The sequence below is a fragment of the Eumetopias jubatus genome, unplaced genomic scaffold (assembly GCF_037043125.1).
Source record: "Eumetopias jubatus isolate StellerSeaLion01/CBP00866 unplaced genomic scaffold, mEumJub1_p1.0 scaffold_5, whole genome shotgun sequence".
Lineage (NCBI taxonomy): Eukaryota > Metazoa > Chordata > Mammalia > Carnivora > Otariidae > Eumetopias > Eumetopias jubatus.
In genome coordinates this window covers 93,825,163-93,837,536 of record NW_028274811.1, presented here as the reverse complement: position 1 = coordinate 93,837,536, position 12,374 = coordinate 93,825,163, and the positions used below count along the sequence as shown (strand labels likewise).

General features: G+C 38.1%; 1 protein-coding gene across 3 annotated transcripts in view; it reads left to right on the top strand.

The window, feature by feature from the left end:
* RANBP17 (RAN binding protein 17) overlaps positions 1–12,374 on the top strand; it is a 321,533-nt gene that overhangs the window by 260,796 nt on the left and 48,363 nt on the right. For all 3 annotated transcript variants that reach the window (XM_028102719.1, XM_028102718.1, XM_028102721.2), the window contains 2 exons: positions 6,631–6,738; positions 9,546–9,628. In XM_028102719.1, coding sequence (XP_027958520.1) covers positions 6,631–6,738; positions 9,546–9,628 — 191 coding nt within the window. The remainder of the gene's footprint in view (positions 1–6,630; positions 6,739–9,545; positions 9,629–12,374) is intronic.

The following is a 12,374-nucleotide window of genomic DNA, read 5'->3' as shown; positions in this document are numbered from 1 at the left end:
AGCTCACTGTGACCCTTAAAATAGGTAGCACACTTTGTATAATGTCTGGAACATATCTGGGAGTCATAAACAGTTGCTATTAGTACTGTTTTAATAATATTGTATGAATCCTCCTTGATCCTAACAGGAAGTGACAATTTACACAAGTCGTATAGGTGTAATATGTTTTCATGTCTTTATACATAAAACCATCAGAACACCTAAAAAGAATTCGATAGCCTTAAAGCTATTTTATTTTTTAAGTTACGCTATTTCTCAGTTGCTCTTAAAGTCCTTCTTATCCAAACTTCCTTCATAAATTAAACTGCAAAAGAAACTTCTTAAAGGCAGTCTTTCACTATGGATGCCACATAGCTAACAAGGGATTTGGGCATGTTTTAGGGCGAACTCTATGCATTAAAAAAATTTTTTTCATATTAATTGGAATACTGACTTACATTTTTAGTTACTATTAAAACCTACTTCATCAGATATATGTGTCCATAGAAGGGTTAGAGATAAGAATTTTCCATGTCATTGAAGAACCATGTCTTTATATCAGCATACAAAGTACATATACAGAGACTGTAGTTTTTAACATGGAAAGTCCTAAAAGTCTTTTAACTATGAAAAATAAACTGAAATTACATACGACCTTTTATTTATCTAAACATAAATAGAAGCTCACAAAGTAAAAACTTTCATTTATTTGAAAAAATCATAAAAACCTAGTTTTGGCACTTTAAAATTGATGGTGATCTACCAAGCTGCAACTCGAGGCCTAGTCCAGCAATTAATGTTTCATGTTTCCCTCCTCAACAGTTCCAACCAAGAATCAAGTCCAGAACCTTTCCTCTCAGTGTCAAAGAATACAGATATCTGCCATAATTGATACTGCCTAAAATTCATAGAACATATTGTAATTTAAGTTTTTAATTAAGTCTGTTTTCCATTTCCTCCCTAAGCTTCGTCTTTTGGGCACCTAGCTGAAATGAAACTTTTGTCCAGCAGATGGCAGACAAGAGCAAATGGAAGGCCTTGGGACTTAATGTTTTGTTTTGAACTGGAAACTATTGTCTCCTCCATGTGACCATAGATGTTGATGTTATTAGGGTCAGTGGCGAAGGGTGAAGTGTCAGTTATGCAGGAAGCTGTGTTAGATTGCCAAACAGGATGGCTTGGTACCGGCTTTGCTTATAATAATTGAGTTTCAGTAGCAAATCAGCTTCCTTGGGAAAAGGCCAAAGGCTTTTCATAATTGTATTGACAACAAAATGAATATGATAAATGGTGTTCATTCAGTTGAGACAAGATTTATAGTTTTCCTTTGGGCAAGGGATGAAGAGCAAATATTTATAATAATAGTAAAATTTGTTTAAAAGTTACATTATTTGATAATTCAAAAAGCTTTATTAAAATATTTTGAAATACTTTAAGCAGTTTCAGGTGATAAAGTATAGATTCTTTTCAAAGTATTCTAGTAAAGTAAAAATGAATAAGTATATGGTAAAAAAAAAAACATGGATATGAAAGTCATTTATTCTTCCTGAAATATTGATATGTCAAACCGTCAGTGATGATTCCCACATTACTGCTGGGGAAAGTTAGTTTTGCCTTTTATCCACATAAATGTGTGTTCTTTAATTTGTTATACAGTCCTTAGCATGCAGAAGAAATGTCCTATAAGAGCATATGTCATCTTAAAGTCAAAATGCATTTTATTTATGGCGATTATTTGATAAAATGCTATTTTAGTGGTTAGCTATTTAATTCAAAAACATATCTGCAAACACTACATTAACTGCTACACGAACTGCATTGCTTATCACTGTCCTTCCAAAACCAAATTGCCTGCAACTACATAGCAAACATGTTGATAAATTGTTCTGCTCCTGGAGAATTGAAGAATCATTGATGCACTTCTTTGCCCCTATAGTGAGAACATGGCAATATAAAAACACCTTACCTTGTAGTGCATTTAGTCACCTTGTTTAGACTTTTCCCAGATCATACTTAGACTGCTAAGTGTCAAAAATCCAGACGGCAATTGGAAAAAAAAGAAAAAGGAACGTGTATGATCATCATAACCTGATCTCTAAGTGCACTGGTTTTCAGTCAGGTCATCGGTGCTGTTTATTAATATGCATAAACACATCATACAAAGACAAGACCATGTGTAGGTATATAGAAGGGTGCAAACCTCTGAATAAAACAGTCGTGGATTCCAGTCCTGGCTTCACCACTTAACCTGTGGGGCCTTGGGGAACTTCCTTACTATCTCAGCATCAGTTTTCTCTTCCACAAAACAGGGTTAATCATACCTGTCCCACAGGTATAGTGTAAAAAGTGAGTGAACTGCCATCTATAAAGGGCCCACTATAATGTCTGGCACAAAGTAAATACTGCACCACTGTTGTTAGTTCCTCTCCCTGATACGGAATGAGACAAAGGAATCCCATTTGCTCACTTATTCAGCAAATTTGGCTAAGGACTGTGCTAGGTTTCATGAGGGATGTAGATTACTTAGACTCAAATCCTACCCCAGAATGAGCTTATAATTAAATAGAGTCTGTTAGATACCTACATAAATGACTGTAATAAAATATAGAAGGTGATGAGTGCCATAACAACAGATACAAATAGAGTGATTGCATTTAGCTGGGGAATCAGAAAGGGCTCTGTCAAAGTGCAGATATTTCCCTGGATCTTACCAAACAAGTAGGATTCGAGTATTGGAACTATGAAGTAAGAGGTTTTCGGTTGGCCTAAGCACAAGTTTTGGAAGGGGAGTAGAGAAGATGTTTTGTTGTAGGTACCACTGATTTCATGGTTAGAAATGCAGGTTGCCTGGGACCCTTGAATATGAAGCTAAGGAATTTAGACCCTTATCCCATAGATAGAATTAGGCAGTTGTTTCCATTGACTAACAAAATCAGAATTGTGTTTCAAGAAGAAAATAATCGGCACTATGTTGGACAGACTGAAATAGGGAAGAAGGTAAACCTGAAAAATCACTGTTCGGCAAGCATTGTTTTAAGTACTATGTGTCAGGCCTGAGGAATGAATAAAAGGATTGCTTTTTACCAGAATGAATAAAATGGACGGCTCTTTAGAAGCTCACAATCTAGTGGATATATAACAGCCTAATATTCACTAGTATAACATACTAATGAACAGTCAATGTGTTGTCACAAAGATGTACGCAAAGGGCCATATGAACATGTAAGAGGAAGAGATTGGCATTTTGGGCCAAAAAATAAAAAATAAAAAAAGTAGGCTTCCCAGGGAAGTGAAAGTTGGGCAAAGTGTTGGAAGCTGGATAGGCATTTGCTAGACAGGAGAGAAAGGAGAGACTTCCAGCAGCATTTGGCTTCGCGGACAAAGGTATGCGTGTTTTGCATTCATGGAGTACCTTTAAAATAAGCTGTGAACTGGCAGGCTGTTTCTCTTCTGGAATCACATCCTCACACCCCTATCTCCTAACAGGTTTAAGAAAAACTCCTTTATTGCCTTCTAGGATATTACCATGCTTCCCCTACTATGAGATCCCAGAGGGAGAGAATTACGTTTTTACTCATTTCTGTTTTCTTGGGGCCCAGCACGTAGTAAGTTAGACTAATTACACGGTGGATGGATGGATGGGTGGTTGTTGTCAAGAAGGAAACCCCATACTTCTCATTTTGTCGTATTTGGCATCTGATTAAGGCAATGTCACATCATTAATGCTTTTGATCTTTCACTTATCTGATGGAGACGTTAGGAATTCGTCAAGAAGGTTTAGGTGAAAGCAATAGGGCTGTGCCTCTTCTACCTAAGGGCTCCCACTGTCTTCCCGCTTTCCATATATACGTAGTCCTCACAGGCCCTGGAAAATTAAACTCTGAGAGCAGGTTCTGCTTCTCACCCTGTAATCTGAGTCTGGCACTCTTGCTCTGAAGCCCTTTTCACCTCCCTGCTCGGTAGGCCTCTACTCTGCTTCCCAGTAATCACTCATTTTCTCTGTGGCAGTCACCTCTGTCAAAAGCATATTAGAATTGGCCCCACTCTCATTCCACACAGAAAAGGGAGCATCCCCTCATATCCCCCGGCTTTCTCCCATAGTGCATGCAGTGTGCTCTGAAAAATAGGATGGGCCTGATGCCTTTAGAATGCCTGGCAAAGGGGCTTGCGTGTGCCTAGGGTACTCTGAGATTCCGAGATTTGGGTCTTTGCCGTTTCCTGACAAGCCTTTCCGATGCTTTCCCACCAGTGATCACTGAGTTCATGCTCAGGGGATCTCTTGGTGGAATCCTTTCTCACCTGTGCTCCTCTGGCACTGCTTCCGAATTTTGGTACTCAGAGCATCTCTACTAGATGTCAGCCACTCAGACTTGAGGATGAATTCCCCAAGAATAAAAGCCACGCCTTACTTGTCTCTGGATCCCTTGCCCCTAGTGCAATAAATAGCACATAGTATCTATGATCTGTCGAAAATAGCGTATTTCCTACTACGTGGAAAAAACAGTAAGTTATCTGACAATAGCCAAGATAGAATTAATAATTAAGTTCATTAAGTTCAATTAATTTCATTTTTTTTCATTTCTATCCAACTGAAACCTTATATATACACACTTCTTATCTCCCTTCTCCACCTTATTTTCCATTGTAGTACTTTCTAACATATTATGTATGTCTTTTATTTATTTTCTGCCTTTTCTTATTAGAATATAAATTCCATGAGGGCAGGAATTTTTCAGTGTTTGGTTCACTGGTGTCTCCAGAGAGTCTAAAACAATGAATAGATAGTTCTACAATAGGCCTTCAGTAAATACTTGTTAAGTAAATTCTTTCAACATATACAAATACAACAAATACAAATACAGAGCCTTAACATTGTATATCTGGGGAGACGAAGTGTTGCTTTTTGCAATTTTAGGGAGCTTGCCACTCTTAAGGGATTAGAAGCCTTATTTTCATTGGAAGAAATAAATAGATAGTTCTAATCAAATACACTATACCTCATTTTTAGGTTGACAAGTTTACAGCAACAAATATTTATTGAAACCTACTTTGCGCCAGGTCCATGTGTACAGCAAGTGCTGTACAGCTAGGTCCTGCCCTCAAGAGGCGTATAATAGAATAGGAGAGATAAAGAGATAGGAAAGCACTAGCACAGGGTACCATAGCCATGCACAGGAAACATACCTAACCAAGTCTTAGGGGAGGGGGAGGCCAGGGAGGCTTCTGAGGGACAAATAGCAATAGCAGGGGGCATGGTAGGGAAGAACAGTCTGCCCTTTAGAAACTCACTTTCTAATGGGGCAGGCAGGTGACACAAGCAAGCAACCCTAGTAGAATCTGTTGTTAAGAGACCCTGTATCGGAGTGCTCATTGAACGTAGACGAGGAAGAGATTGACGCCTTTTGACAAAAGAGAGAAAGTTTCACCATCCCAGGGGAAGTGAACTTGAGCTAGGTTGAAAGAGGAATGGGTTAAAGCAGAAGAAGCCGCATGTAGAGGAATGGAGACAAGAAAGTTGGCATCTGTGGATTTGCAGAGAATTAAGAACGACTGAACCATGGATAGGGCAGGAGTACTAAGAGATGAATCTGGAGGTATGCAGGACTGGATCTTAAAGGTCCTTGTATGCTATCCTCATGAATTTGAAATGTATTTTAAGAACAGGGGAAAAATTGTGATCTTTTTCACCATGGAGATCTCTACCCATACCACACAGGGAAGGAACGCCATAAAGTGATCCAGTTCAGCACTTTCATTGAAACAGAAAGACAAGTACGTTGGAAAACATCAGAAAGAGAGAGACCTAGAGAGTAAGAAAAGAAAAAGGAAATGAAGGAGTGGCACAGTAAGAGTTTTTTTCCTGCTGCAATTTTAGGCCTTAATTTTCTATTTATGTGTCCATTTGTCAAGGAGGAGGTCAGTTATGGCTTAAAGGGCCAGTGGCGCTGAGGCAGAGTTTTCCAGGTTCTGTGGTCTCCGCCATTGACTTATCAGAGGCATACACTGCTTACTATTGATGAGGATGTTTGAGAATTTCTCCTTGGGTGTACATGGGACTACCTTTTAGCTGACCCTGAGTATATTAAAAGTTACCCGAAGCTTTTCTTCAAGCTAACATCTCCTGTGTTCCCTGGATCAACTGCAGTGGGACCAAGCAGAGCAAGTCAACAACTTAAAAAAGATAGATGTATGGGGGTTATTATTACTATTTCCCTCCACTTTTATGTATTTTCAAAATTTCATAATAAACAACATTTTTTTCTTAAGTAGTTTAATGTCCAAGAAAATGGTATTAACAATTCAAATATATCTTTTTCCTCATTAAATTTCTCTTCCTTTCCTACAGTATTAAGCACAATTCTTTAAATGTGTTACTTATATGATACTTTCGGGGTATGTCTTTTATTTATAGTGTGTACCAAGAATGAAGGAACATAATGTATGGGAGATGTTACAAAGAAGAGCAAATCATTTACAGTCCCCCCAAAAATGTACAGCTGTGCAGGTTAGGGAGAGCAATTTATAAACTTACTATTGTATACCAAACATAGAGCAAATGTGGATTCCTTTTTTGCTTTTTAAGTGCCACTAATTTTCAGGAACAATATTTCTTTTGACCCAACTTAAGTTCTTTAACAGCCTTTTTAAAAGGTACCCCACATATCTTCCCATTCTTCAGACGACGATTGAGCGGTGGTATGGAGAGCCAGCATGTACCACTCCCATCTTAAAACTTATGGCAGAACTGATGCAAAATAGGTAAGAAGTGCACTGAGGGAGAAAAAAAAAATCGCTATTTGGCAGCATCTCCAGAGGTCAGATTTTCCTGCCTGCTATGTGTATATTCAAGGCTTAGCAAGCACTCAGGAACCAGAAGGTTTAAAATAACTGGTGAAAGCAATAGAATTAGAGACATAAGGTTGAGACCTCTTGGGAGAAAGAACCTAGTACACTTAGGTATGTGAGGTGAAAGACTACCGCCACCATTATCTAAAATAGTCAAAGGCACAAATGGAGGGAGGGCAGCTATTTTAACCATTTCACGGCGTAACTGAATTCTGTAGACTTTTAAGGCAGGAAAGAAGTTTAGAGGTCTCCGAGTTGGGCTGCTTTCTTTATGAAGAAGGGGACTGAGTCCCAGAGCAGTTCATGGACTCATAGTTTGTCTCAGGAGCCCCCGGGATTGTCCCTGCTTTGACTCCTAAGTTATCCTTCTTCTTCTTTGGCAGTATGCATGTATGTGGATGATTTGTGTGCTCAATGTTTTCATTTAAATTGCGATGACAATAAACAGGGGTGCCTATATCTTTTCGAATTACTGTTTTCATTTGGAAGAGGGAACGTAAATGCTCAGTAGTGGAACTGCTGGGTCATCTGGTAGTTCTAGTTTTAATTTTTTGAGCACCCTCCATTCCGCTTTTCACAGTGACTACACCATTTTGCATTCCACCAGCAGTGCGCAAGGGTTCCTTTTTCTCCACATTCTCACCAACACTTGTTATTTCTTGTCTTTTTGACTCTAGCCGTTGTAACAGGTGTAAGCTGTAATCTCATGGTGGTTCTGAAACTAATATGACACTATATGTTAATTATACTTCAATAAAAAATTTTAAGAGTGAAAAATAGCATAAATAGCAACGACAACACTTGTTTTTTGCAGCTACAACACTTCTTAAAAATTGCCTGAAAACTTAAAGAAAAAATTGCCTAGTTGACCTTATAATTTGCACAGACCAGCAGAGATTCAAATACTCTGCATGTAAATATTAACAAAGATGTAGCTAAAAGAGAAAAACTGCAAAAAGCCAATTGGTTTTACCTCTTTAAAATATGTCATTATGAATATGGCTTCACACCAAATTACCTGTCACTTAGCCATCCTATTTCATCAGCTCCTCCTTGTAAACTGCGTGTTGGAAGGGAGATATCCAGACAGGGAGGGAGTATGGACTGCAGCTGTAATTTAGCTCTCATGCTGGGTTTTTCACAGTAATAATTTAAAATCTATTAAACAAGAGGTGGGAAAAGACCTGGCAAATAAAGAAATGTGAGTATTACTCTTTTTAAGGCTGTTTGTTTTTTAAAAACTATTCTCGTATTTATCTTAGATACTGAAGGAAGGATAGCTATGTATTTCATATTAGAAATTTGGTTTTATGAAATTATGTTGCTGATATATATTGCTGATAGAACATTTAATACTAAATGAAAAAATCATTGCATTATATATTATATTTTATGCCTGCCGTAGGCAAATGATTCATATCTATCTAGCGCAATTATCATATAAGAAGTACCTAGTGAAAACCTGTAACCTCAGAAAATGTTATCTTGTCTATAGTTCTCCAGAATCTAATGTGAATTATGTATGTACATTTCTTTTCTTTAGTCAGTAATTGTATGCCAACAATCAAAAAGTTCACAATATTTCTAATAAGTTATCATTGCACCTTATCCTAAAGCATTTTGAAAAAGCCTGGAGAAGCAACAATTCATCATTCCTGGCAAAAGGACTTTAGCAAGTATCTTTGCTTTTTTGGTATTTCTTTGCTAGGACCTGGTTTCATATTTTTTGCTAGTCCTTTAAAAATATATACCATTATTTCTTGAAAGCACAGACATCCGGCATATCAGAGCCAACTAAAGCCAAACTGATGTTTAAAAAGCAAATATGATGTCAGAATGGCATGTCAGTGCTGTATCCTGTTCATTCTGTTCCCCCACCTGTCAGGAACCCGGGAAGTAGAATTGTTCTCGTTTAGAACTTCTGGGACTTCTTTCTCTTTATTTGAGCTATGTACAATGGACACTATAGTCTGAATGGAATTTATTGTACTTGAAATATGCTTGAAGTTTCAGGTGATTCATTATGCATATGAACAGTATTAAAATTACCTAGATCTTCTATCCGTCACTTTAGAATTTGTTTTGAAAGTATGTATGGGGCACTACAGGAGATTGCAAATGTAAACCTCTGTCCAGGTATTTATATCAACTTACATATACACACCTGGATTTTGTTAATACTATCTATCAACCACTTTGCATGAAAAGAGAAGAGAAAGGTCTGCAGTATAGGATGTCAAGATATTGTTTTGATAGATAAAAGTGAATCCTTTAATCAGCAAATGAATGAAATTAACTCTTCTTAATTGTCCTAATATCTTTATAGTGAGAAATCAGCATACATGTTTTATCAACACTTGTTTAATGGAATGGCACTTTTTTAAAAAAAGGATAATTGTAGGGGCGCCTGGATGGCTCAGTCAGTTAAGCATCTGACTCTTGGTTTCCGCCCAGGTCCTGATCTCATGGGTTGTGAGATCGAGCCTGCCTCGGGCTCTGTACTCAACAGGGTCTTGAGAGTCTTGAGAGTCTTTCCCTCTGCCCCTCCCCCACTCACGCTCGCATGCACGTGCTCTCTCTCAAATAAATAAATAAATCTTTTTTAAAAAGGGATAATTGTACTGCTGCTACTTCTAATACATGAAAATGCTAGGGACTTTAAATCTACATCTGGTTTCTTTATCTACATACAGAGTCTGATTTTTTGCTGTATTTCTTAGATCCCAGCGTTTGAATTTTGATGTATCATCTCCTAATGGAATTCTTCTCTTCAGAGAAGCTAGTAAAATGATTTGCACTTATGGTGAGTATCTTTTTCCATATTTGTCTCAGCAATATAACTTTATCTCTTTGGAGAAAAGAAAGATGTTAGTTATTTTGTTCTTTTGAACCTTCATATCTGTATGAATTTGTGAAGTGGGTAATAGGAGTGCAGAAAGCCAGAGCTGTCATACTGGCATCAAAAGTAAGTAAGCAGCACGCCTTTGACTACAAATCATGCCTGACCAACTTGATGAATTTCTTTTGGATAAAATTGCAGTGTCAGTAAGCAAAGGGAATACGCTAGATAGAATACTGAAAAGTTATAGCATATTCAGAATTGCCAAAAGTTACATCAGGGAATTTGCTACTGTGAATCAAGGAATGCTTAGACCAGTATGTCACCAGCACTGAATTTTGGAAAAATATCCTGCTAAAGAGCAGTAAATATTTTATTGCAGTGAGTTTTTGGGCACTGCACTCTTAGAATCAGAGTTCTGTAGTAAAGCTGGTCCTATTCAGTTATCGTCAAAAAATTCGGTTAGCGGTTACAGTTGAACCTTAAAACTACCATAAACCCTAATACTTGCCAATTCTGACAGCTTCATCAATGAAGTTCTCAACTCTCTGAGATCTTTATGGAGCCTGGCCATGGGGAGAGGATGGGTAAGAATCCTCTGTTCTACCCTGCCCCATGAATGCTGCTACAGGCTGGGCTGTGTGCAGTGCTCTTCTTGAGAGATGGTTCCCTGTGTCGTCTCCTCGTATTCTCTGCTTTGCCTGTTGGTTCTTACTTTTCCAAATCAGTAGCCAACTCTGAGTACATTTGGTCTCAGAAATTACCTGAAATTCTCATATTTCTTTTTGAGCACCTTGAAACAGATTTTGCAAAATTTTGTAAAGCCTCTTTGTGTGTGTGTGTGTGTGTGTGTGTGTGTGTGTGTGAGTGTGTGCACACATATGTATAGGAACAACCACTAAAAGTGTATCACCTTTTTAAAAGTAAAAGCCTGGTTTTTTTTGGTTTTTTTGTTTTAAAAAGCAGAAAAACAAAAATTGTTTTCACTTCAATCCAAAACCCATTCTGGGATGGTAATCTATATGCATTGTAGGCCTCTATTAAAAATGCTTAGTCTTAATTGTGCATTTGATTTTTAGAGATTGAGATTGTAAGTGTATGAAAACTACAGAAAGCACCTATTTAAGGCAGTAAACTTTCACTCTCCCCTATTCATCTGTACCAGCAACTACACTGTCACAATTTTTTTTATCTGTTGGAAATAGACACTTCAGAATCAGATAAAGTAGAAATGCTTTGCCTCCTAAAGGTAAAAAATGGACCCCTTCTCAAATATTCTCAATGCAGTTTGCTGTACTTCCAGTGTATATCTAACTCCTTTCATTGTTTTACCATACAAAGATAAATGTCTGGACCATTTTCCAAAATGGTATCTTAGAAAAAGCATAGTTTTGGGGACACCTGGGTGGCTTAGTTGGTTAAGCATCCAACTCTTGATATCAGCTCAGGTCTTGATCTCAGAGTCATGAATTCAAGCCCTGCATTGGGCACCACGCTGGGAATGGAGCCTACTTAAAAAAAAGAAAAAGCATAGTTTTTGAAGATTAAAAGCTCTGAGTACCAATCATAGTACCAACCCTTATCAACTCCATGACCCTCAGCCAAGACACCATACCTCTTTGTGCCTTGTTTTCTCATACACAAAATTAGGAATAATGACTACCTACTGACCTACCCGTCTACTTAGAAGAGGTGGTTAAGTGAGCTGCTCCGGGTAAAGGGCTTGGCACAGGGTGTGACATGGAATGGCATTCGGCGAACATGCGTCTCCTTGATCCAAAGCCATTCTCTTACACTCACAGAACCAGCCTTCTTTGGACAGGGCTTCACTGACCACATCACTTTTTGGTTGTACTCTTGCTGGGACCACACCGTCCTGCTTCCTTCTGCCTATAATAAGTGCTTCGCTTCTATTTCCTCTCTTTTAAAGAGGAAATGATGTTTCTTATTAGGAAACAATGTATGTATAAGAAATGCTTAGTAGTTGATAGAGCTTTAAATGTAGAAATGTCAGATTTCTGTTACCAATCACAATTGTATCTTTCCTTCTTCTTTTTCTCGATCCAGTTTCTTTCACTAAGTGTAATTTTTCCTTTGGGGCTTATTCACTATTACATTAGGACTGATAAGAGCAGTGACTTTCTCGTCCAGTGTTCCTGGACCTCTAGGGCAGAATGTATGTCCAGCAAGTGACACCAGAAACAATCTCAGAACAGTGCCAAATCGCCAGGCTTCAGACGCTACCCAGTCCTCTGTCACGTTGTCTGACATAGGCAAAGGCATTGCAGCAAAAGCTGAGAAACTTAACTATGTGAGGATTACATTGGAAGAAGAAGAAGAGGAGCAGACAGAAGGAGAGAGAGGAAGAGTGGGAAGAAAAGAAAGGAGGTAAAGCAGAAAAGAGAAAAAAACCTTCAAAGCATTCTTGAGAAGGAAAGCCAGTACGTTTTCTTACCCTAAAGAAAAACTCTAGGGGATTAAAGCAAGGCGCTGCACCTTGGCTTGGACTAATAATAATGGTAGCTTTTATTTTTTAATCAGCTATTACATGCCTGCTCCTACACTAGACCATTTATCATTCATTAGCCTATCAAGTCCGCAAGGTGTATTTTTCTGCCACTCAGTACTCATTTGGCCTTGGCTAAGTTGCTTAGCCTTTCTTGCTTCGGTTTCCTGTTAGACAGAGAAAAGAATACCTACTTCATAAGGT